The sequence below is a fragment of the Pongo pygmaeus genome, chromosome 17, assembly GCF_028885625.2.
Source record: "Pongo pygmaeus isolate AG05252 chromosome 17, NHGRI_mPonPyg2-v2.0_pri, whole genome shotgun sequence".
Classification (NCBI taxonomy): Eukaryota; Metazoa; Chordata; class Mammalia; order Primates; family Hominidae; genus Pongo; species Pongo pygmaeus.
Window position 1 is genome coordinate 39,618,929 of NC_072390.2, and position 27,910 is coordinate 39,646,838.

A 27,910-nucleotide genomic window follows, 5' to 3' on the forward strand; every position below is an offset into this window, starting at 1 on the left:
TAACTGCTGTTTCATTCATATTTTAAGAATCTATTTGTCTTCTTATGTTCTAATCTAGATCATCTTCTCTGTACTCTTACAAAACACTGATTCTCTCTTCACAGCTAGACCAGTCTAGAGTTTATCCTATCTAGCAAAGCTTTTATTTAAAATGACTATTTTTCATTTCCAACATTTCTAGTTTTAAACATTCAAGTGTTTTTGTTTTACTTCTGCTTGGATTTGCTTCATAATTTGTCACTCTTTTCAGTGGAAATCATACCGTCATTTATCTTTCTGAGCTTCTAAACATGCTTATTTCAGTCTTTGTCACACTGTTCAAAATAATTAGTTTCTTTTTTTTCTGCTTTACTAGTGTTTGATTCATTCACATACTTTGGAATCTTGGTTGAAAGCCCATTTGTAGTGATTTTTTTTTCTATGTGCTCATTTCTCCCTTTCCAGTGGTTTCACCATTGGTTCTACTAGGGCATCCCAGGCTACTGTACCAGAGCTGGGTCTCAGAGGGGCATTTGCTGCCTATCTGCTGTGCTACAGGGATAGAGAGACATTGCAACGTAAATCACAGAGGTAACACACGGGTAATTCAGTTTTATGTCACAAAACTGTGTCTTTCTTCCTACTCCTTCAATCCTCCAGGTAAAAATCCTAGTTCCTGGTAGTGGTCAACAGAATTAGTTTTTTCCAGTCTCTTGCTGTGAACAAGAAATTTCCTCCCAGGCCCTGCTTCAAATAGTGGATCTGGATTTGTCCCACAGGGATTAAACCCTAATTACCACTTTCTATTGCTGGAAAATGTTCAGCAGACCCCTGGCTTTAGCCTTAATAACCATGTGGTTTTCTTATTTGGTTTCTGGATCTCAAAGATGAAGAACTGTTTTGGACTTGACTAAGTCCATTTGTTTTTCTATCTTTATATTTTATCAATCATTGCTATATGTTTGGAACATCAAAGCCAAAGTTACAGAGCCATTTTTCCAGGATGTCCCATAGCTCTCAGCTCCCTCTATTTCAAGGCTTTTAAGGAAGGACCAGTGTCAGATTTGGTCACAACCCTGGAATCAGGATATTGTACAATGATGCTATAAAGTATTCATTCCAAATATATCCAGCAGTCTTAGTAGGAAAGAATCTTTAGATTTTCTTTCTGTAATACTAACTTGCTGTATAGTTAGATGTGTGACAAATCATTAAATGACCCTGAGTTTCCTTCTTTGCAAATGAAAAAATAATAAAACCTACATCTTAGAGTTGATATGAAAAGTAAGTGAGAATTATATAAAAATGCTTGGTACCATGCCTACCATGTAGCACACCTGCACTAAACAGTAATTTTTAATGCTTACTTATTTACTAAAGGTACTATTTACTGCCTGTATTACTCTTTATTTGACAGGTTATTATGGGGATGGAATAAAATATGACATAAACTGTCTGTTGTCAAAGGTGAGTAGTTTTCACCCTTTTAAGTGGACTTTGGAATCACATTAAAATTTCTTTCAACTCGAATCCACTAATTTAAATTTCATGACAATTAAAAAGGGTTAAACAAATGTTTATTAAATATAGCTTTAAAAATTAGTTGGCCCTCCATATTTGTGGATTTTGCATCTGTAATCAACCTCTGGTTGAAAAATTTGAAAAAATAAAAAATAACACTACAATACCATAAGAATAATCAAATAAAAAACCAATACATTATGACAGCTATTTACATAGCACTTATATTATATTTAGTATCACAAGTAATCTAGAGATCATTTAAAGTATATGAGAGCCTGTACATGTTTTTATAAAGGACTTCAGCATCCGCAGGGCATCATGGAATCAATCCCCCATGGATACCAAGAGACGACTAGTAACACAAATAAAATCACAAGTTGGTGACAAGGTTGGGTGAATAGGAAGAGAGAAGCGGTTAAGAACGTATAAAAAGGTTTAAGCTAGCTAGGAGGAAAAAGCTGTTTTCAAGGACTATAGCAATATACATTACCATCCTAAGAATGAATATATTAACCACAAATGCAATATATATTTAAGAGCAGTAGCACCAGTATTTTGTTGGCAAGCAAATGGATACTATATGTGAGTGAAAGTAATAAGCCAGCAGCTTTCCACAAATGCTCAATAACTCAGACATTCTACTAATTTAGCCTAGTCATTTTCTAAGTAATTCTGAATTTGTATGAAAATAAGTCACTGAAGAAAGAGGAAAAAACTGGTTATTGAAATGAAATGAAAGCCACTAATGATGAAAAGCCCAAATAATTCATTGAAAAACAAATGTATCAATATTCTAATTTGTATTCTTGTGATAGTTAAAAGGATGCTATTGTCTTACAGTGGTGGTTAATGTCCTGATAAAAAATCCATGTAACACTTTACATCATGCCTGGCACATGGCAACACCTCAACAACCAAGAGATATTAACCATGATCCCTAAACTCAAGCCATTACAATATAATTGGGGAAATAAAAAACACAAACATTAAAGTGTTTTAAGTATTTTGCCTAAATGACATGGCAAAGCAGTTCAGAACCAAGTGCCTATTTTGGTGTATTGCAAAGAGAAGACGGAACATGTCAGAGAGTGACAGATTAATATGGTCTGGAAGAGTTAGAAAAAACTCCCTGGGAGAGATAGGACTTGATCTGAGGTCTAAAATGGGAATAATTTTCTTGAGTTTGAAACTGTTACAAGGCCTGGTGTGGTGGCTCATGCCTATAACCCCAGCATCTTGGGAGGCAGAGGTGAGAAGATCACTTGAATCCAGGAGTTCAAGACTAGTCTGGGCAAGGTAGCAAGACCCCATCTCCACAAAATATTAAAAAATTAGTCAGGTGTGCTGGTTTGTGCCTGTATTTCTAGCTACTTGTGAGACTGAGTCAGGAGGATCACTTGAGCCCAGGAGTTTGAGGCTGCAGTGAGCTCTGACCATGCCATTGCACTCCAGCCTGGGGGACAGACTGAGTGAGACCCCATCTACTACATGCCAGCCCAGTTGCTTACAGTTGGTGAGAAATAGAAAGACAATTCAGAATAGAGCCAAGGTTAAAGAAGATTGCTTCTGGCCAACTGACTAGACAAGAAAAGGAAGAGAAAAGAAAAAACCTATAGATACTTGTTTTAAATGACTGAGCTGTAATTTTTATAGTACCAGGGAGAAAAAATATTTATTTAAGTATATTAAGTACATTTATTGATACATCCAAAGCTTATGTTGAATTGTGATTCCCAATGCTGAAAGTGGCCCCCAGTGGGAGGTATTTGGGTCATGGAGGTGGATCTCTCAAAGCTTGGTGCTGTCTCTGCGACAGTGAGTGAGTTCTCACGAGATGTAGTCACTTAAAAGTGTGTAGCACCTCCCCGCCACTCTCTACTGCTCCCGTTCTTCCCATGGGAGATGCTTGCTCCTGCTTTCCCTCCTGCAAGAGTAAAAGCTCCGTGAGGCTTCCCAAGAAGTGGAGCAGGTGCTAGCGCTGCAGAACTGTGAGCCAATTAAGCCACTTTTCTTTATAAATTACCCAGTCTCAAGTATTTCTTTATAGCAATGCAAGAATGATCTAATACATTTATTTTTACAAATAAAACCCTAAACTCCATGAAGATATAAATTTAAGCTACTACTACGTTTATAATCGTGTAAAAAAGTTGAGCCTTTTTTAAATGTTTTATTGAATTCTCTTTAAATATTAGATAAAATAGTATTAAAGTATTTTATTTTCAAAGGTACCCCCAATAGTCAAAAACCAGGAAATAATTGAGTGGAGTCTTCAGAAAAATCTGACAAGTATGCATTAAAAACAAAACTCAGTGTTAAAGATGGAGTCATTTCCATGGATCATACCAAATATGTCTCATGGAAGGAATTTACTACCTTGAAGTTTATGAATAAAGAGTCATTTTATTTCTAAGAATAATGTTTAAGTTTAAAATTAATAAAGAACAACAAATAATCTTTTTTAAGTTCAAAATTGTCTCCTAACAAATTTTCTTCAAAATTTGTCTTTCTACACACTTGAACTCATTGATGTCTCACATTAAACACTGAAAAAACTGTGCCCAAGTTTCCCATGGAGAGAGATGCTTTTATTAGGCTTACTCTCCTCATTCACATTTTGGAGTCTCTTCCAAGGGACCAACTCATGTCCCTCCCTACACAGTCCACTGAGACCTTCCAAATAAGGTATCTTCATCTAGATCATCTCATTTAATGTTATGGGTTCAGTTGCTGTTTATTTCTATGCCATAAAAAATCTACCTGAATAAAATCTCCCATAGTGTTGTCCACAGAGTAGGCAGTCAATACATTTTGTTTACTGACTGTTGAATGGACAATCTAATGAGTCATTCTAAATCCATCACCTTCATTCATAAGGTACTGCCTAAGACTGGTCTATTTCTGCTTGCAAAACTGCCTACCACCTTACACAGCACCCGAAATCAGTGAACTGGAAGAGGATGAATAACTGACTAAATTGATGCTGTAGTGAAGGTAAAAAAAAAAAAAAAAAAAAAAATTACCAGAGCACATGCTAATTATTTTTGAGCTAGGAAAAGGAATTTGTCTCTTGTTACTCATGGCTATACTATTTTGTTAGTTCCTATTTGAAGACATTTATAATTCATAGTAAATTCTAGTTAACTTCTTACATTGACTGTTTTATAAATGCTCATATCATTCAAGAAAGGTAAGAAATTGAAGGTGGGAAAATATGGGTTTAAATAATCACTCTTTTAGAAACAAACCTGAGAAGGAAAAGAGAAGTCAAAATTAGGGGTTACACAAAATTAGGGCCTATTTTCCTCATCAATTATTCTGATCATCTGATTGCTTTCATTAAAAAGCATTGAAACTTCCTTCTGTTTCACTGTTAACAAAATAAGGAGCTATGGCTGGTAGATATCAAGGATGGACAGCTGGAGAGGTGAAGGAGTAGCAACAGTATGTAAGCACACTGCATCACCATTAAATCACATCATATGCCCAGAGAGACCCCATCCAGAAGAGTGGTAGTATGACTTATAATCCCACCATAAACTAGGAAAAAAAATTATTAGGGAGAATAAAGTATTTTAGAATCCATTAAGAAATACTTTCCTAAGTATATAGTTTCTGTCCTAAAACAAATTAGATCGGTTCATTAACTCTTTATGAGTACTTGGTATCATTTAATAAAAAGTCATCACAAGTTTCAAAAGGATAAAACAGACAAATTTTTTATCTCATTTAAAAAATTCCCTTATAATTCGTTTACACGTTGTATCAGAATTATTTCAATAAAACTGATCCTAAACAGCTATAAGCTCTTTAAAGCTAGGTAGAAGGCTCTGTCTTATTCATTTGTTTTTTTTTTTTTTAATTTGTTTGTTTTTTGTTTTTTTGAGACAGAGTCTCGCTCCATCACACAGGCTGGAGTGCAATGGCACGATCTCGGCTCACTTCAACCTCCGCCTCCTGGGCTTAAACAAGTCTCCTGCCTCAGCATCCCGAGTAGCTAAGACTACAGGCATGAGCTACCTCGCCCAGCTAATTTTTTTTTTTTGTATTTTTAGTAGAGATGGGGTTTTGCTATGTTGGCCAGGCTGGTCTCGAACTCCTGGCCTCAAGTGATCCGCCCACCTTGGCCTCTCAAAGTGCTGGGATTACAGATGTGAGCCAGAGCCACCGCGCCTGGCCCATTTTGTATCTACTGCAATACATAATTAGTTACACATAACAAACGAATATGTAAATGACTCATACCTGTTCACTGTGCAATAAAAGTAATACCTGTTCACTGTGCAACAAAAGTCTTTGCTTCCTTCTACTCCTCTTTAGATGAAGACTCCTGTGCAGTCCTAGTCATTCTCCTTTGTTTATATCTCTAATGTATCCTTCCAGCTAGTCTTCTGTCAAAGAAATACTTCGTGTTCCGGTAGTTTTTGTGTCTTACCTACAAAATGTAGTTTGCCTTATACTAGATCATTTCATTTATCCATGTATGTGCCCAAATTACCTTTGTCCTTTATAACTTTTATCTCTACTGAGATATTTTAATGCGTGTCCCCCCTTCTCTTAGCAGTTCTTACTTTGTTTCTCTCTTTCTCCAAATTCTCATTCTGGGTTTGCATTTTCTCATCCATCCATTCCACTTGAACAGCTTTCCTACTGAGGCATGTCAGACCACCCTTCTCTTCTCCTTCAAATTACTTCTAAAACCCACCTGCTTCAAAAAGCTTGCTAGCAATTACACCCACACAATGCTGTGTGGTGCTTTAACATTCCTGTTGTTTGTACCCTTAGTAAATTTTTTAGGACAGAGGTGTGTTTCTTTCACTTTACCTATTCTAGAACATGCTGTGCAATTACAATGTATACAAATGTGCAAGTGGTAGGGTTCTTTTAACCCCTTGATTTAACTAAAATTATCTAGATTTTTCAAAATCTTCCCCACTCATTATCCCGAAAATATCTTTTTGAAAAACAGGAAAAAATGCCCCCATATTCTTTGCATTTCCAAAGGTAACAGCCAAGCTTATATAGAGTATTGTGGAGTTTTAGGATTTAAAGGGAACAAGTAAGTTCATCTATTTCAAATTTCCTCACAGACAATGAAACAGATCCAGAGAGATGGAGTGACCTTGCCCATGACTCACAGAAAGTGACCAACCTAGCAAGCCTAGGACCCCAGACTGCCACGAACACATCCACATGTACATGGTGTGGCGACTCATTTACAAAAAGGAGCTGCTATTGCCATCTTGGCTATCTGTGATGCTTGCAACTCATTGGGGCTCCTCGGGGCACAGGTCTCCAGGACCGACTCTCCAGCACCGCCTCTCCATCGCCAGTTCTTGCTACTAACCGCTGCCTTCTTGGAGGGTTTTCATTTCTCAGTGTACACTTTCAGCATAGAATGTGCATATTATATTCAAAGGTTTCCTGTCACTTAAGTAGTAATGTCTTAGTTTTCTCTTAAGCTCTCATACCCAGCACACTGCCCGACAGAGAGCATTTGTGAAAGGGTGCATGAACTACGCAGAAGTGAACTGATGTGAGCTTTTAATATGTACACCTAAAAGTAAACGTTTTCAGAATATCATGATGGAGGCAACCAGATTGCTGTCATCAAACACATCTAGATTCTGCATCATACAACCAGGTATAACCTCTTAGTTCCCCTTCAGATTATCCCAGAAGGATTAAACTGCAGCACTGAAAAAGTTCTGCATAATCATTACTGATAATATATCGTATAAAGCTAGAAATTCTCCAAATAAAAAAAGTCTAAGAATATAATCTGGAAAAACAGGGGGCCCTTTCCCAACCAGGCTTCTGCTCCTTGAGAACATTCTACCACAGTATATAATATGAAAGGTGAGAAGTGTTAAGAAAAGGATAATATCAAATTTGACATCTTGCAAGGAAAGCACCGTGATTTTTTTTTAATTCTCTTTAGAAATCCAGGTGACAAATCAGTCATTCTTTTAAAAGACATGTTGCAATATCACTGTTGAATAGCCTTACTAGACATTTAAACATAGTCCTACTTCTAATCCTGCCAGCTCTTCACAGTCTTAATATATATAGGAGTCACTATTTGAAGATATATTTGCTTTTTATAGGTTTAATTCTTTACTGAGAGAAACACGAAGCAACAACTATGTTTGCCTTTTGTGCCCAACGTCTATGAACAATGCTTGCCACACATCTGAAACTCAATTAATTGTTGAATAAATGAATGAATGAACTAGACTCAATCTAAACAGCATTTTAAATTTTGTATAACAAAATAATATCAATCTAGACACAATTATGGTGCTAAAAGAATCTGTTTGCATCAAAACTATTTTAATTCTCCAGTCCTAGTAAGTACAGATTTTAAGCTTAGGGGTTTTCCTGCCAGTTTTTCAGCTACTTTATCTGGTCATTTAGTTTTCCTTCCCTCCCTCCCTTAAACCCACCTTTCTTTTTTTCCTTTTTTCTGTTCCTCCTCTTACTTTCTCTTTTTTGAAAAAAATGACCTTTATCAAACATGTGGTCACTGCTTATAATTATCAATTTCTAGATATTTATCAATAGCTTTTTCAATATCATTCTGTTATGCTAAATTTAAAATATTTAAAACCAACTTGTTACACTGTTTAGATTAATTTGAGTTTAGTTCATTCATTCATTTATTCCCCACACCCACCTCAGCCTCCTGAGTAGCTGAACTGCTGGCACATGCCACACACCACTGAACCCATTAAATTTCTTTAAATTTTCAGTAGAGACGAGGTCTTGCTTTGTTGCTTGGACTGTATCAATAGCTTTTAATATAGCTTATTTTTGCTTCCTTACTGCCTAAGCCGAACTTAAATGTAAAATTCCGAAGATAATCCTTAGATCTATCTTAAAATGAATATGTTAACAGCAGACTTTGTCAAGTTAGATTTAACGATGCCACTTCGACTTCTAAATCATGGTATATCTTTGTGTTGAAATATCTCTCCATTGCTTACTTATTAGTAATTTTTAAAATACAAATTTCTATTTTTTCTTTTTTTTGAGACAGCATCTCGCTCTGTCACCCAGGCTGGAGTGCAGTGGCGCAATCTTGGCTCACTGCAACCTCCGTCTCCCAGGTTCAAGCAATTCTTCTGCCTCAGCCTCCTGAGTAGCTGGGACTACAGGCACGCGCCACCACACCTGGTTAATTTTTGTATTTTTAGTAGAGACAGGGTTTCACCATATTGGCCAGGCTCATGATCTACCCACCTCGGCCTCCCAATATGCTGGGATTACAGGTGTGAGCCACGGCACACGGCCAAGTTTCTATTCTTAAAATAAAGAGGTTATACGTTTAAATTACAAATCATGGCCAAAAAGAGAGACAAGTTTTACTAGGTTTTCCCCCCAGTATGTAAATACTGTGTATGTGACTCATACAGGGCATCGCTGGTGGATTTTAGGCAAGTAATAGCCCTTTCAAACTAACTGCTTCTCAAGCTACTGATTTGTTTCCTAGGATTAGAGGGTGGAAATCCTTATTTTGGTATTCACTTACTAAACCTTTCATGTCCAATTTTTAGTTGACTTAAATGTTATTTCTCCAAGATGTTGTTAACTCCCTTGCAATCCAATAATACTATTGAGCATTTTTCCTTTCTTAACTGTGATTATATTTGTCACCTATATCCTCATTTATTTATATGCGTTTCTACCTTTTATATGTATTGTCACTTGACACTATCTCTGACCTCAAATAAAGTAACATTTTATTTCTGTGGTCTTTACATTCTTTTTGCTCCTTGATTTTCATTGCCTCTAAGTTTGATTTTAAGACTAAATTATATTTTTTCCACTTCATCAACTTTGTGGAAATATGATTCCTCATTTAGATGCACTTTGACTGAATAAGCTATAGTCCTAGCATTAGATGAAATAATTCTACATTATAATAACAAATTAATTGAAAAAATGATATAAATATATGTATACGTAATACATACATACATAATAGGGATATGTGTAGATTACATACTATATAAATGATTTATCACATATGACATTGGTAGCATGCTTCATGTTTAGCAAGAATTTTCATAGACTATGCCATCTGCTTTTCATGATATCTTATAAAGAGGGTAAAGTATGTTGAATGCCCATTTTAGCAACGAGGAAACTGAAGCTTAGGAAGGACTGGCTGAGATCACATAGATGACCCTGTCAACTGTTACATGAACTCATTTTTTTTCCCTAAGGACAATCTTTCCTTCTACTATACTATGCTGCACATCCTTAAACTCCCCATGCCCACAGCAGCAATCTCCCTATAACAAAAAATTTACAGACTCAGTTAAAGGCTTGCTTATGTAATACAATGTTTAATTCAATAAAATAAATTATTTGCCTTGATATGGGGATTTTTATAGGACTTCGCCTGCCACTCAATCTCTTTATGACATGAAGTGCATAGTATATCACACACTTACGTGGTGTCTAATGTTCTATTCATGTGTGGCTCTGAGAACCTGTACTATTATTTAGTTTTTAGAGAAATGCTTCCTTCTTTGTTTCGTTTTCCAAATATTTTAATTACCAGGCTTCAATTATTTATAAGTGTTTCCAAAGAACCTATGGCATACAAGTAACTAACCTGAGACCCACGGAGGCTACCAAGCCAAAGCCCAGTCTCTGCCCCTCTCTCCAGCTCTCTGACCTTCTCTCCCACGACTCCGTCCTCTGCTCACTCTGCTCCAGGCATACTGTCTCCCTGTTCTCACATAAGCTTGCCAGACATGCACAGAGGAGAAAGACATGTATCCAAATAACCATATTTGTATAAAGCTTCTCCTCTTTACAAACCTGACAGCTAATGCCTTGTACATGGCAGGAATTAATAAATCTGTTATCACAAATTGAAGTACCAGATGAGGAATAAAAAAGTTCATGCTAAATGCTAATATTCCCCAAAGTGTGAGATATATACCCATTAAAGTATAATACATGGATACTGCTCTAATAACAATAACAAAAGAAAAAAGATTAACTGAGATGCTAATATGTCTTTAATACCTCTACAACACTTAATAAACTTGTAGTAATGAACAGGTTTCAGGCTCAGAGTCTTTTGTGGGTTAGAATATACGGCTAGAAATTTTAGAATATTATTTTGTATTCATTCTTCTATTTATGGTGAATGATACTGATTATACACTTAGGGTTCTGAGTTTTGGGGGTTTTTTGTTTTTATGTTAAAGATTAAATGCTTATAGAAAATTGATAACATAGGTAATGTATAAAGAGTTAACTGTTAAACACCTGTATACCTGGACTCCTGCGTAGCTTCCTATGCAGCCCTCCCAGACAATCCGTTATTCTTTCTCTAAATTTGCATTTTCTATATTAATAATGAGAATAACTATTTTGACATATTTACTGGACCTTCATGCTTCCTATTTGTGAAATTCTGCTCATGTCAATTTCCTATTTTCTTATACGGCAGTTTGTGTTTTTCTATCAGTTTCTGGCTGTTTCTTACATAGTTTTGGAAACTATTAATTTTTCTAGTTATGTGTTATAAATTTGTTTTATAATCCTGTAGCTTTTGTTTTCACTCCCTGTATGATAACGTTTGGTAAACATAAATTATTTTTAACATTGCTGAACATATTTTATTTGTGATTTATATTGTGTGGTCTTGTTTACAAAATCATTCCCTTATAGAAGGTGATAAAAATATTCTTTTATTTTACTAAAAGGTTTATGGTTTTGCCTTTTACACATTTGTCTTTAAACCACCTGGAACTAATTTTTATACATAGATTCAATTTTATTTTATTACATATAGATAATGAATTGAATAGTTTAGCCATTTCCCCACTAATGTGCAAAGGCAGTTCTATTCTACACTGAATTTTATACATGTAATATCTTTTCTGGAGAAATCTCTGTGTGGTTCTGTGGACTAACACTGCATAATCCTAATTACTGCAGATTTATTATAAATTGACTAGAAAATGGGACAAATATTTTCTCTGCCTATTCTTTTTCTTCAAGAATATCTTTGTCATGTAACTTTTCATTCTTCTATACATGTTTTGGAATCTGCTTATCAAGTTCCAAAAAACAAAAATATAGAAAAAATATTTTAATGGCCGGGCATGGTGGCTCACGCCTGTAATCCTAGCACTTTGGGAGGCCAAGGTGGGCAGATCACAAGGTCAGCAGTTCGAGACCAGCCTGGCCAACATAGTGAAACCCTGTCTCTACTAAAAATACAAAAATTAACTGGGCATGGTGGTGCACACCTGTAGTCTCAGCTACTTGGGAGGCTGAGGCAAGAGAATCACTTGAACCCGGTAGGTGGAGGTTGTGGTGAGCCAAGATCACGCCACTGCACTCTAGCCTGGGCAACAGAGTGAGACTTAGTCTAAAAAAAATATATATATATATGTATATAAATACATATTTTAAAACCTGTTCAAATTTTCATTGGAATAGCACTAAATCTATAGATCAATTTAGAGATAATTGACAGACTTACAGTGTTGAGTCTTCCTATCCACGAACAAGTTATATCTGATCATTTATTCAAGTCTTTTAAAATATTTCAGTAATGTTTTATCATTTTTTCCATAAATGTCTTATATATTTTGTAAGATTGATTTCTAAGTACCTATTTTTTTCTCCCTATCATAAGTGGGATTATTTTAAAATGTGTATTTTCTGGGTTTTGCTAGTGAATAAAAATCCAGTTGACTTAAATGTGTTGATTTGGTACCCAGCAACTTTGCTAAAGTTTTATTGTAATAATTTGTCTTTAGATTCTTTGGGTGTCATTTTACATGCAAACATATTACCTGTATATGACATTATAACCTGTATATTTTCAATTTTTGTGCTATCTTTTTTCTAATACTCAAATTCATTTTGATTTTATCTTAGCTTACAGGCTACATCACCCAGCATGCCTTAATAGTAAATTTAATTATAAAATGTTAATTAAAATTTCCCCACAAATTATATTGTAAGTATAATAATATAGTTACATTATAACATATATTATAATGATATTATAGTTACATTATATTATAAAATATATAACTATATTATAAAATAATGGTTATATATAACTATTATTTATAATGCTTGCTTAAGATAATATTTTAAAAAGTTTTTATTAGGGTAAGGGAATTCCCGCCTATTCTTAGTTTAGTGTTCTTTTTTGATCATGAAAATATGTTAAATACAGTTTTTTCATTGACTTTTGGGATAAAAATATAATTTATCTCTTTTAATCTGTTAATGTGGTAAATTAATTGATTTCCTGAAATTGAACCCACCTTGCATTCTTGTGATAAACATATTTCAATCATAATATATTCTCTTTTTTATACATGGATTTAGCTACTAATACTTTGTTCAAAATTTTAAAATGTAAAATCATGAATAAAATTGGCCTACATTTCTCTTTTTCAGTATTTTTGTCGGGTTTTGATATCAGGATCATATCAGATTCATTAAATGAACAAGGGTATTTTCTCATTTTGTATTTTCTGGCACAGTTTTGAAATTATGTGTATGTTTAGGGGGACTCATATTGAAAGCCACCTGAGCCTAATATTTTCTTTGGAGGAAAGATTTTCAACAATTTATTAAATTCTTTAATGTGTATTGAATCATTATACTTCTTTCTTTTTGTCTTGAGCCATTTTTGGTAACATATTACTCTAAGATGGTTTCTATATACTGTAACTTAAATTCTCTACTATTAGTATAAAGTTACTCATAGTATTATTTTTTTCTTCTTTTATCTTCACTTGGCATTTTTTGTAAAATTTTAATTGGGAAATAACGTTACATATAGTAAACTGTAGTAACCTTAAGTATACTGCTTGGTGAAATTTCAGATATCACTCACCAGGGTAACCAACACATAGAGAAGATATGAAACACTTCCAGCATCCAGGTAACGCCTTGCTTTTCCTTCCCTGTTGACATGATCCCAGAAGTAACTACTCTGACTTTGATCATCGTAGATTAGTTTTGTCCATTCTTAAACTTTACATGAATAAAGTCATTTTGCTCCTCATTCTCTCAAAAAAAGAATTATTGCATTCTTTTTATAGTTATTTTGATTATGTGTAATGTTTCTCCTATTAGCTTTTTAACTTCTGCAAGTACAAAGTAAGGCTCCCCTTTTCATTATTAATATTATTTATCTCTGGTTCTTTCTACAGATTCATCTCACCAGAAGTTTGTAAACTGTGTCAGTCTTTTCAGAAAACTAACTTTTTGCTTCGTTGGCCTCCTTGTTGTTCATTGTTTCTTTGTTTTCTATTTCATTACTTTTGTTCTTCGCTTTATTGCTTTCTTTCTTTCTACTTTTTATGGGTTTATTTTATTGTTCTATTCTTAAGGTCTTAAGTTGATATATCTCAGTGATAGTATGCTTTCCTTATTTTCTAAAGTATATTTTCTAACAACTGTCCCTCTAAGTGGTGCATTTAGTTATATCTCGAAACTTTTGAAATGTATTTATCCTTCAGTTTTCAGCATTTTTAATTTCTATTTTTATGCCTTCTTTGTTCAATGTGTGTTTTAAACTTTAAAATGTATGATTTTAAGATATCATTTTCATTTATAACTTACTTGTATTATAGTCAGAGAACTTGATTTGTGTGATCCTCAGGTTTTAAGTTCGTTGAGATAAGCCTTATGATAGGAAGCACATGAAGGAGACCAGCTGAGATTTAATATAGTTTGGCCTGGAGAAAGGATGCAGGAGATGCAGATAGAAGAGAAATTACAAAAGAAGAATCAATGGCTCCTGGGGAGTGACTTCCCTAACAGGTTAGGAGAACAGGAAACATATAGGAAACAGAAACAAAGTTTTCGGGCAGGAATGACCAGGCAAAAGATGAAACACTGACCAAAATGGGAGAAAAATGAAATTATAGTTGGAGTTGATTAAAGGGCTAGCAGAAGCTTCAACCAGTAATGTGAAAAGGGAAGCTGAAAATTTAAGACTGGGAGTTAAAATGAAGTTGAGAATTGAAACTTCATATTTTGCTTATTTGTACGGGATAATAATGAGGTAGTAGGAAACAGGAATTCCTATTTCAGAATAGAAAGGCAGGTTAAGAATAGAACCTTTAGAAACATGCACATTTAAAAGATAAAAAAGCATAAAAAGGTTTGTAAAAGTATAAATAAGGGGAACCAGCTATTCAGGCTTTTTAAAAGCTTTTGGCAAGAATCTTAAAATTAGGCTGCTTAATTTCTAGAAATACAAAGTACATGTACTAGAAAACTACATCTACATCATGTGGTAGGTAGAGCAACACCATAATAAGAGATCCAGACATCCAGAATATAGCTTTTACTTTTCTTTCATCATTTAAAATAATCCTGACTAGATATTTACTAATCTCCATCTTGACAAAATCTCAGTCAAAAACGTGAAATGTTTCTCCTAGACAGAGTTCTATGATGACACAAGATGATTCCAAAGTCTTTTGGCCTAGTACCAAAAGGATAAATATTATTATGTGCAATCAGCAATTTGAAATACAAAAACATTCCTATTTTTGAATTTCATAAGTTCTAAAAAGTTACTGCAACCATATAAAAAATATCAACAAAAGGTCTAGAACTGGAGATAAGCACAGAAAATCTAGGAATGGTAGATGCAGCAAATTCAATAATGGGGGCAATGATCAATATCAGGTGATCATGGAACTGGGTAGAAAGCATGGATGCAAGGCACCTGCTCCCACATTCCAACCCATGGTACTGGTGCCAGGGCCGTTGACTCCCTGTTCTATTACTTTGTAGATGGCAAAAAAATATTGAATATAACCACAACAATACAGATTGGACTTGGCAGAGCAATTCACTGTCTTTCAAGAACATCTTGAACCTTATCAATTTATTTGCTCCTGTAAATTTTCTATTTAATTTTTTAAATACTGTCTCTTTAGAGGGAGTTTAACCCATTTAGTTTTTGCTCTTTGCATATTTAACTTAGCAAAACTTAGTATCAGCAATTTGAAATTTGAAAAGTTTAAAATATTTTTAATCACCCTGTTTTTTTCAGCCTCACAGGGAAATTTTGATGAACAGAACAATACAAGACAGAACTCCAGGACTTGAGTAGGTTCTGAATTCTCACCATGCACATTTCCATCTTCCATACAAAAACCATAAAAAATATTGATTCTAAGACACTTAAAACAGATCTTCATATTAAAGATGAACTTTGGATTGTTACAAACTTCAAACGTTTTAGTGTATTTTAATATTTTTAGATCAAACCTAACTTTAAAATAGTTTTAGGCCAAATGACATATACCCATATGTATTAGTAACTAGATGTAACTGAAAATAAAGTATACACCATTTTGTGTTACTCTGAAGGACTTACACTGTATTCATTTGTTCAACTAACATTTACTGAGCCCTTATGTTAAGTTGATGGGCATTCAGAGATGAGAAAGGAGAAGAAGGAAATAGGGCTTTTTTCCTTGATGCAGGGTCTCACTCTGTTGCCCAGGCTGGAGGACAACGATGCTATCACTGCTCACTGCAGCCTTGAGCTCCTGGGCTCATGCAATCCTCCCACTTCAGCCTCTTGAGTAGCTAGAACTACAGGTGCGCACCACCACACCTGATTAATTTTTCATTTCTGTAGAGACAGGATCTTGCTATGTTGGCCAGGCTGGTCTCAAACTCCTGGCCTCAATGATCCTCCCACCTCAGCCTCCCAAAGTGCTGGGATTATAGGCATGAGGCATCATGCCCGGCCAAGTGAACAAATAATGACATTTTTAAGAGAAAATCCTAAAGGGGAGACCACCTTTGATAAGGTTTTCAGGAAGGCCAACCTGACAGACGAGAAAGAGCCAGCAGAACAGACAGGCTGCTTGGGAAGAGCAGCTCAGGTGATAAAGTGGGGAAGCAGCACCTGTTCAGGACCTGGGCAAAGTTAAGAAGGAAGAGTTGCCAGAAGGAAGTGAGAATAGCCTGCCACAGCCAGAGAGCCCATGACTTTGTAAGCTGGTGAGGCGTTGGGGTTCATTTGAGAAAGTGGGAAGCCACGAAAAAATTTTAAGTGGCTTCATTTAATTTACAGGTCTACGCTTCCAACTGCAGCATGAAGAATGGACTGGAAGTAGGCAGAAGATGAAGGAGAGGATCTGTTAGGAAGCTACTGCGGTATCCAGATGAGAAACAATTGCAGCCTAGACTAAGATTATGGCTTTGAAGTTATACAGAAGTGGATGAGATATTTGAAGATACTTATTGGAGGTGGAATCAACAGTATCCATTGATGGATTAAACATGGAGAATGAGAGAAAAGAGGAATGAGGAATGATTCACAGGTTTCTTGCTTGAGTAATTGGATGTAGAGTGGTTCCCTTTACTAAAATAATGGAAGTCTGGAAGAGGAAAACGTTTCAGGAGAGAGAACCAGGAGTCTAGTGTATACATACAACACTTCAGACGAAGGTTTCCTGGATGAAAAATCTAGATGGTCATTTGTCCTGCAAAAGTAAGAAGGTATTTTGGGAGGGCCATCAGGCACATTCAAGCTCCATGGCATGACACCCATGCAGTGAGGCGTTTGCCTAATATGGGCCTGGCACTGTCAGAGGTGCCAAGAATATGAGACTGAGTAAGTTCTTGCCCCAGGAAATTAATCAGAAGAAAAGACAACGTAATAGATAATCATAAAGCAGTATAACACTTTTCATGTGATATTTACTCCATATTATCTGCACAGGGCATTGACGGGATAGGGAGATGCTTGGGATGGAGAGTCAGGCTCATAGGCGGCCTTCTAGAATAGTTGATCTCCAAAGAAAGGATAAGCTGGACAGCCTTCTGGAAGGTGGAAGACAGTCAAGAGGAGAGAGGTTATTTGGGGAGAAGGAACAGGACAGCCTCAGTAAGACACAGAGACAATATGTTATGTGTGGTTAATTAAAGTGCTTCCAATTATAGAACAAGGAGAGGGCAGGGAAAAGAAGGGGAAGCCGAAACCTGAAGGGTCCTGTATTTCACAGTAAAAGGATTATTATATCATCCTATGGGGATGGAGGAGCAGAACACTTACAATGTTTCAAATAGGAAGGGACATGCTAGACAGATTTGTGTTTTAGATGGATGGTTCTGGCAGTGGTGTGGAGATGGATTTGCAAATGATGAGACTCAAGTCAGAAGGACCAAATGAAGCTGCTTCAGTTGTTTAGGAAAAGAAGATCAGAGATTGAACTTAAAACGTGGTTAAGGGGATGGTGGGAGGAGTTGATTCAAGAAAAACAGTTAGCTGGGTACAGTGACTCACGCCTGTAATCCCAGCACTTTGGGAGACCAAGGCAGGAGAATCACTTGAGCCCAGCATGGCCAACATAATGAGACCTTGAGCCTACTAAAAAAAAAAAAAAAAAAAAAAAAAAAAAAATTAGCTGGACATGTGGTGCATACCTGTATAGTCTCAGATACTCAGGAGGCTGAGCCAGGAGGACTGCTCAGGAGGTTGAGGCTGCAGTCAGCCATGATCCCACCACTGTACTCAAGCCTGGGCCACAGAGTGAAACCCTGTCTCAGAGAAAAAAACCCGTCTCTACTAAAAAATACAAAAAAAAAAATTAACCGGGAATGGTGGTTCATGCCTGTAATCCCAGCTACTCAGGAGGCTGAGGCAGGAGAATCGCTTGAACCTGAGAGGCAGAGGTTGTGGTGAGCCGAGATTACGCCATTGCACTCCAGCCTGGGCAACAAGAGCGACACTCTATCTCAAAAAAAAGAAAAGAAAAATAGCTGACCCTCAAAGAACACAGGTTTGAACTGCATGGGTCCACTTATATGTGTATTTTCTGCCTCTGCCACCCCCAAGACAGCAAGACCGAACCCTCCCCTTCTTCCTCTTCCACAGCCTACGCAACGTGAAGTCAATGAAGATGAAGGCCTTAATGATGCTCCACTTCCACTTAATGGACAGATTTTCTCTTCCTTATGACTTCCTACTAGTAATTTCTTTTCTCTGTTTTACTTTATTGTAAGAATACAGTGTGTAATACATATAACTAACAAAGTATGTGTTAACTGACTCTTTATGTTATCGATAAGTAGGCTATTAGTAGTTAAGTTTTGAGGGAGTCAAAGTTATATGCAGATTTTTGACCGAGTGAGGGGTCAGTGCCTCTATCTCCTGGAATGTTCAAGAGTCAACTGTACATATGAGCTGCAGTCAAGATGGCTTGATGACCAAATGATGCAGAGTAGAAAGGAAGTGACTGAGAAGATCGATGGATCTACAGGTGAAATAGAAAACATAAGAAAACATGCAGGTTTAGAGAAAAGGTGCTGAGTTCAATTTGGGACCCACTGAGTTTGAAGTTCAAGGGAACATGTGAGTGGATACGTGTAGCAGGCAGCTGTTTATATGAGTCTGAAGCTCAGAGCAAAGACGTGAGTCGGAGACATCACTGCTTTTTAAAATTAGCTCATGTCTGTAATCCCAACACTTTGGGAGGCTGAGGCAGATGGACTGTTTGAGCCTAAGCTGGTCTTGAACTCCTCATGGCAAACTCGTCTCCACCAAAAATACAAAAAATTAGCCAGGCATGGTGGCATGAGCCTGTAGTCTCAGCGGCCCAGGAGGCTGAGGTAAGAAGATCACCTGAGCCTGGGAGGTTAAGGCTGCAGTGAGCCGTGATTGGACCACTGCACTCCAGCCTGGATGATAGAGTGAGACCCTGTCTCAAATCAATAAATAATAAAATAAAATAAAATTAGCTTCATTTAGGTGTAATCCCCATAAAAATAATAAACCAATTTTAAATCTGCTGAGTACCGATAAATGCATGCAGTCACGTAACCACCACAGGCATCAAGATAAAGAGTGTTCCCATCAGCTCCCAAAGGTCCCCTCCTGTCCCTTGGATACACTATTTGGAGAGCGGTCAGTAAAAGGTGGTCGTTCAAGCTCTGGGAGTGAATGAGGCCCCATGGAGGGGATATGTAGAGTGAGAGCAATGAGGGGGAAACAAACCTATAGGAAGGGGCCAGCAAAAGAAGGAGAGGCCACGGGGCATTCACAGAGGCAACCAGGAAGCGAGGAAGGAAGACAGAGGGCCCATAAAAGTGGACTGGCCAACAGCGACAAGTGCTTAGAGACAATAATAACTAAGATATACTATCTTTTTGTTTCTCTAAGTACAATGCATTGGTCAATTAGGCCAGAAGAGCCCCTGGAGTCAGTTGCAATAAAGTAACCAATGCAGAAGACCCTGTGCAATGGGTGAGGGAACTGAAGGAGAAGAGAAAGAAGACAGGAGTACCGAGAGGATGCTGTAGAAAAGACGGGGATTCAACTGCAGCTAGAGGAAAGTGCCATGGGATTGTGGAAAGAGAATCCTGAACCTGGAGTTAGGACCTGAACTCTAACCCCTTGCCTACCACTTACTGGCTGTGTGATCTTAGACAATCCTCTATTTACCCGGCCCTGTTTTCTTGTCTGTAAAATAAAGTGGCTGAGTCAGATGGTCTACACTGTTCCTTCTATTTTGATTCTGTGGCACCCTATGCACATCTCGCGACATGGAGATCATGAGGATAATGGTAATGCTGGCAACAGCAATTTCAAAGGACTGGTGAGGACAGTGTGAATTGAAATGTGAGTAAATAGTTGCTTAGGGAAACTTGGCTACGAAGCACACTAGAAAACGGAGGCAGAAGAATAAGTGTTTCCAAAATCTACTGTAGAACTTCAAAGTCATGAGACAACATTCTGAGGTCCAGATGGGGTAGCCCCTGAGTAGACAGTGCCCACGAACTCCAGAAGAATCAACATTTATTCAACGTATAGTAAATGTCAATAACTGCAAGGTGCTTCACATGTGGAAATAGCTAAAGGGCCAGTGTTCTTCCTTTCCCCAGTTAACCTTACCATCTCTGGAATCATTTATCGTAGGTTATGTGTAAATTTCTATCACACTCAACCTTTGAGGAGCAAAGAAAAATGAATGGGTTCTCCAAAATATTTTATTCAAAACAAGATCTTCATTGCAAATTTAGATTAATAATCTGAGGGTTCTGGCACAAAGAAAACATTTTTCACAAATTCAGAAAGCATTAGGCAGAAGAAATGGGATTCAAACTCAGATCTGTCTTCGATTTCAAATCTGTTACATAACAGCTACCAACAATTATCCTAGAGTTGCATGCCTTGTCTTTCATCCACTTTTTGGATTGCAGGGTTTTATATAGTACTTATCCTTCCCAGATTTATATTTAAGTTTAAATCCCTTTTAATTAGGTATCCTAGTCTCAATCATATAATATTCTTTTTAGTCTTTGAAAGATGTACACAAATGTTTACCAATATTCTATGTGATTCTAAGTCATGGTCCAGAAAAATCTAACCTTGTTCTTGACCATACCTATGTATCCAGGTTTTATTATCTCCTGTGATTTTCTTTTCACTTCTGGAGTCTCAAGCCTCAGCAAGAAGAAGAGATGAAAATACCACCTATGTTGCTAAGTCCTTCAATTGCTACCTAGGGCATCTAAGTCAATAGACATTTATGTCACATTTCTTTTTGTGATAAAATTTATTCCTATATGATACACCTGTCTTTTGACAAAGACTTATATAATAACATTTCATTTTACCTAATCTGGAAAAAATGCACAAACTCCTCAAAATGAGAACTTATAGAAATTTAACTTGGCTAATAAAGAATGTGAACAAATGAGTATTTATTTTGTATTTTTCTTGCTGACATATTATTTTTAGGCTTCTTTTTGTAAAACTTTGTGTATATTTAGATAATTTTCTATATTAGTCTAAATAATATGGTCTATTGTACATTTTTAATTGTAGAGAGTATCACATAAAATTTTATAACAAATAGTATGATGAATTTAAAAATGGCGATAGTAACAATGATTAAAATGTTGAACAAATTAGTGAACTTTTGAGGCACAAAGAAATATTTGAAACTAAATCCTAATATCCCGTCAATTAAGCATATCACTCTAAGCTCTTATTAATCAGGTTTCATAGGGAGGTACTTGACTGCATAGTCATTTTTGACCCTTAGTCATTAGGTGCTTTAAAAATGCAATTGTAAAACTTGAACAAGTATTTTAAAAAATATTTGAAGTATTATCCTATGTAAGTGCAGGATAAAGATAGGCTTTCTAAATATCACTAAGATTTTAGGTGTCATTCGAGCCTTAATGATAAATTCTCCTCATCGAGTAACTCTAACCAACTTAATGTGTAAATACTATTTATATGTCCTCATTCGTTTTTGAAATATTTCCTCTTAGATGGTATTATAATATATAGCAATTTATAAATATCAGAAAATACAAACTGTGAACAGATAAGAAGACACAAGCATATACCCTTTCATAAACAATCTACTAAGAAACAAGAGAGTTCAGCCACGCTTCATTCAAAATGCACAAGCAACACCAAAATCACACACACAGACACAAAGACTACTGCAGTCATTTAAAATCAACTTTACACAGTTTGTAAATTAAACATGAGCATCAATCTCTTGTAGGCATATGTTAAGCATTACAAAATAAAAACACAGGAGAAGAGTAATTTTCTGCCTTAATGTTTTAAGAATTCTCATTCAAAAACATTCTAAAACATGAGACATTTTGGGGACAACTGAGGAAATTTAAATATGAACCTCTTACAGATGATATTATGGGATTACTTAATTTCCTTTTTTTTAATTTAGTGAATTGCTTTAGCTAATGATGTCATCATTGAACAAAAAAATACCCTTATTCTTAGGAGATGTCATGATACCTGCAACTTTCTTTCATGTGGCTGAAGTTGATTCTAAAAAGGGGTGCAGAGAGAGAGAAAACGCAACAAAATATTCTTATCTGGAGGACCCGGGGATACCTATACACAGGCACACATACGTGTTTGCTGTGTTGGTCCTTTAACTTTTCTATAGGTTTCAAAAATTCCAAAGTAAAAACTTGGAAAACCCTCATCTCATATGCTTTTAACTACTAATATTTGTTTCAAAAGAAACAATTTGACCCAACCCATGAGCTATGAGCCATAATCAAAGCTATGTTCTTCCAGCTGTCCTCAGCAGTTTGAAAGGATTTCATGTATTTAAATGAGAGAAAAGTGCAGATTTACTTGGGGAGGGGAAAAGGGGAAAAGTGGCTTCAAAGTTTGGGAGTTTGCCTGCCACATAGATGTCACATTTTGTGAGGCCAGGCTCTGTCTCAGTCTTCTCAGCCCTCCCCTGCCAGCTGACTGATGGCTATCTGCAGGGAGCCACAGGGGGGCCTCCACCAGGGTGTGAGTGCAGAGACAAGATAAGGAAAATGCAGTAACCCCAAACTGAAGGGAGAAGGATCTCCCTGGGGTTTTCATTTGGATGGATCTCCAGATACGGGCAGGTAGGGAAGTGGAAAGAGCTTTTAGAAACCAGGTGATAAAGCATAAAGAAATATTAAAATGAGCCATCCTCTGCTCAGCTTCTAAGAAATGATGACTTATGAAATGATTTCATTGTAAATGAACTTGTTTCTTGTACTCGTCATGGCAAAGAAAGCAGAAAACTACTCTGAAACTAAGGAGAAAAAAAACACACACACATTAATTTTGAAACCCAGAGAGTAGGCCTCAAACTCAGGGATAGTGTCTTTAAACAGAATAATGGGCATGTGGTGCTTAATAAATGTAGGGGCTTTTTAAAAATCCTGTTGTGAGGAAGTATTTTCCTCTCTACCCAGAAGACAAACAAAAACAGTGAGTGTTGACAACATGGTATTAAAAAGCCACCCCTACACAGTTTGTTATCCTCAAATATATATATTCTTTTTAATTTACTCTAAGCCAGCACGGTGGCTCATAGCATCTTACTTTTGTGTCATTATCTCTCTGCCATACACACAAGTCATAGCTGGGGATTTCAACTCACGGTGAAGCTATGCTGAGATTCCAGATCTCAGTAGTGCTGGCATGAGCGCTGGTCTCTTCAGTCATAGAGAAGACAATATCCTAGGGAGACTGGAATTAGTCCTATTTTGCACCATTCAAGCCAAAATGCCGCTTATCAAGAAGCAAGTAATTGCTAGCTAATGGCTATGGGGGAAAAAAAAAACACTGCATTTCAATCTAAGCATCTTTTGGCCCATGACAATAAATAAAGCTGTGGAGAGTGTAAACATAAAGTAGGGACCGTTTCTTGAGGAGGTTAAATAGCAAACATTAAAAAAGGCGAGTTACCTCATCCGACTGGGAGGGACTGATTCTGGGCATTGGTGATACTTGGGGCGTTTTCAACTGCGTGCTGTTGCTGTCTGGCACGAGCTCTCGGTGGATGGTTTGGATGTGGTTCTGGAGTTCACTTTCAGACTCAAACTTAACGTTGCAGCTAGAGCAGCGCGTCTTCAGTCCCCCCATCTTGCCTTTCCCCTCAACGGCACTCAGATTCTCATTCTGGCCCAAGCCTGGTCTATTCGCGCCGGGAGGGACGTTAATGCCTGGGCTGGCGCTCTTACTGAGATTCACGCAGCCGGCACACAGACCATATGGCAGGCCATTGATGTCAAGTTTCACCAGATCTTGCTTGGAACGGAATTCTTTGAGGCAAGATGCGCACTTGTACAGTTTTTGGACGTGCTGGCCCCGCCCTGTGGTCTGAACTGCAGACCCATTCCCTGTCTTTTGCATGTGGAATGTCCCATGGATTTTGAGTTCCAATGTTGAGGTCACTGTCTGCATGCACACCACGCAGCGAAAGCCCGTCAGGGAATTCCTCAAGTCAGGGTGCATTTGGCAATGCTCTAAAAACTCCTCTTCACTCTGGAGAGGCATCTTGCAAATCCGGCAGTTTCCAGTATCAAGACTCTTACTATGCGTGACTTTGTGTTCAGTAAGAGTTAAAAGGGAGGGAAACCGCTCTCCACAAATAGGGCACATGTAGTGTTTGACAGGGCCTAGGTGGGTCTGCATATGTTCACGGAGGCCATTTTCGGAGAAGAAGGTTCGAGAGCACACGTTGCACTTGTAATTCCCTTTAATGAGCTCAGCTTTCTTTTTCACGATGGCACTTTCTCCAGGTCTGATGTTGTGGTCTCGGAGCTGGTGATTCTGCAGCAAAGTTTCCATAGTGTAGGCTGCCCCACAAATGTCGCAGCCGTACATAGGCTCAGAGGTGTCAACGTCTTCTTCGCTCCCATCGTGACTGTTGTGGGACTCCTGGCTGTTGGTCAGCAAAGTCTGCAGCTCCACTTCCTCTTTCTGCACTTGCTCGGAAGCTCCATTTGTTCCACAGTTGGGTGTCTTGGTTTCGAATACACAATGTTTTTCTCGCAAGTGTTTTTCTAACAAAATGATCGCATGGAAGGCTTTGCTACAGAACTTGCAGTTGTACTTCTTACTGTGAGTGGTGATGTGGCATTGCAGCTCCACCTCGGTGCCAAAGGACTCACCGCAGAAAATGCACTTATGTACTTTCCCTTGGTTTTCCAGGTGGTTGTGTTTCACATGGAGCTGCAAGTCAGTTTCGTTGCGGAAGTCCCAGTTGCAAGATGTGCACCTATAGACTTTCTTTTCGTTACTGTGCTTCACAGCCAAGTGGAGCTGAATGGAGACTTTTGAGTCAAAAACTTCCTGGCAGAGGGTGCAGCGAAAGAAGACAAAGGTGTGCATGTCCAGCAGGTGTTTCTGAAGGTCATCCACTGATGTGAATTGCTTGTCACAACTCTCACAGATGTAATACGTTGAGGTGATCATAAAGTGAATGGTAACATGCTTCAGCAAGGATTCTTGGTTGGGGAATTCCTTGTTGCACTGAGGACAGGTCAATTTTGGAAGCACAGTGTCAAGATGAGTTTTTAGGTGAGTCTGAAAGCTGTCTAGGGATGTGTACTTAGCACCACACTGATTACAGATATATTCTCCAGCTGGACGTGCAGGTGCACCTCCTACTGCCTGCATCATCTTAAGAGATGTCTGCTCTATGGCCACAGGAGATAGGGGGCTTAAGGCCCTGGATTTCTTCCCATTGTGAATATAATTCAGGGCCAAGGGAATGTTTTTATGATTCTCTTTGATATGCTTGTTCAGTTTAAGAACGCTGTTGAATATTGGCGAATTTGTACAATAGGAACAAGAATAGACTTCTACTACTGGTTCTTTGGGAGTCCCAAGCACTGGAGACCCAAATCGGGAGCCACTGAGGTCACAATGAACCTGTCTAATATGCTCTTCCAGGGAAGAGTCAGTGAGAAACCCCATATAGCAATGGGGACAAAAGAATGCATTACTATCTTTAGCTGCAGGGTTTGCAAATCCATGAGAACATCGGATGTGTTCCTGAAGAGTGTTGAGGTCGTTGACAACTTCGGAACAGAAGTTACACTGGTAGACAATGGCAGGCATGGCAGAAACAATCAGACCTGGGTCCTGAGCTTCATGCACTTGCTTAAGATGTTCATTTAGGTTATAGAGTGAGGGCAGGACCTCCAAACAATACTGACAAATATGGGCCTGTTCTGGCTTATCTAAGTGCATAGTTTTCAGGTGAATCTGCAGAACTGCAAGACTTGAAAATAATTGTTTGTTGCAGTAAATACAGCTGTAGGTAACTTTTGCTTGTTTACTTGAGGGACCAGTCATGTCAGGGGTTTGTTGAGCGGCCCTCTTCCTCCCTCGACTCTTTGGGATTGGCGGGGCAGCTTCCACCATGGTTGAGCTGTCCACTGAGAGGTTGGAATCTGGAGTCGTACTGGACACAGAGGTATAGCCCACCGTGACCAGGGAAGGGCTGTTGCTGTGATTGCATGACTCCGGTTGCTGGTGACTGTCCATGTGGCTGTACAGTTCCTCAACTGTGTGGAAACTCTCAGAACAAATGCTGCATGAGTTCTTCTTCTCCCCGCTATGCACCTGCTCCATGTGGTTCATGAGGGAGGTCTCCTCGACGAAGAGCTCGTGGCAGTAGACACACTGGAGGGCCGCTCGGTCCTCGTTTGGGGAGCATTCGGGGTGGCACTCTGCAATGTGTTTTTGGAGGTCTTCTGGGAAGTCAAAGCCTTCCTCACACTGACTGCACTTCTGAGTGTCCTTCATCTTCCAGTCCTCCATCCTGGAACCGGACTGAGAGCCGTCCTTGTTCCTCTCGTGAACCTGCATGTGTCCGTGTAAGGAACTAGAGGACAGAAACCCACGGCGACAAATGGCACATTTATATGGCTTGTTGGACGTGTGAGTCTTTAAGTGGATCTTCAAGTGATCACTTCTGGAAAACGCAGCATCACATTCACTGCAGTGGTACTTCTTGTCCCCGGTGTGGAGTTTTATGTGGCGATCTCGGCTGCGCTTGTGTTTGAACAGCCTACTGCAGTAGGTGCATTTGAAAGGCAGTTTGTCGCTGTGACTCTGCTCATGGTGCTTTAGGTAGCTGAGGCGGCTAAACGACTTGTCACAGAATTGACATGGGTATGGAAGCCCAGGGCCACCTTCTTCCTCTCCAAAATCGCAACCTTCTCCATGGCTAGGAGAAGTCTGATCCTTGCTAGAAGGTGAGGAAGCTGGCCAAGAGCAAGTCGGATCATCTTCAACATCCACTCCATCTGCAACAAGAAGCAATGACAAATTTCATCTGACATGTTGAGATTCAAGAGTGAGTTTACCGTACCATTTCAACCAGCACACAGAGTTGGGCCCTCTTGAATCTTTCAAGAAAAAAAAAAATGAAAGAGAGAATATTTGAGTGAGACATTTTCAAATCTGAGCCCAAAGCAGTTATTCTGCATTTACTTTTTGTTGAGCTGTAAAATATAAGAGGATATTAAATAGTTCTATGTCTAAATTACCCTTTTATTACTTTTTATCATTCTTCCTTAGAAGCAAGGTATATATTACACATTGACAATTTTATTAAAATGCAGATTTTAATATATTTAATGTTTCTTTTGTATTCATTCTAAAATGATTTGCATATTATGTGAGCATCTGAAGAACCAAATGAAAAGAGGAAATATTACAGGAATGATTTAAAATTAATGCAGTCAACCCAGATGTCTAATATTTAATAAAAAATTCCCTCTGCATTTTGCTTGTTTTTATATAAAAAGGCAATTCTGAAGACCAAAATCTGTGATGGGGTTCTTATTGATACAGACTTTATTGCTTTCAGCAAAAAAATATTAAAAAGTAAGCACATGAAAGAAGACAGAAAACACAATAATAATTATGTCTTGTGTAATGAAAGACAACCAGGATTTCTTCAATAACTGAAATTCGAATTCCATAGGCCAGAAAATGGATTATTAAATGTTAGAAGGGTACTGCTAGATATTACATGTAGCTAGGATCAGCTAGGATCAAGAAAAAAATGAGAGTTTCACAACGGCCAGATTTTAATAG

At 37.7% G+C, this 27,910-nt stretch overlaps 1 protein-coding gene across 8 annotated transcripts in view; it reads right to left on the reverse strand.

Annotated features, from left to right (window-relative positions):
* The window catches only part of ZNF521 (zinc finger protein 521), a 298,052-nt gene that overhangs the window by 146,817 nt on the left and 123,325 nt on the right, over positions 1-27,910 (reverse strand). For all 8 annotated transcript variants that reach the window (XM_063653514.1, XM_063653511.1, XM_063653512.1 and 5 more), the window contains one exon: positions 23,762-27,114. In XM_063653514.1, the coding sequence (XP_063509584.1) occupies positions 23,762-26,674 (2,913 nt within the window). In that variant the 5' untranslated portion in view covers positions 26,675-27,114. The remainder of the gene's footprint in view (positions 1-23,761; positions 27,115-27,910) is intronic.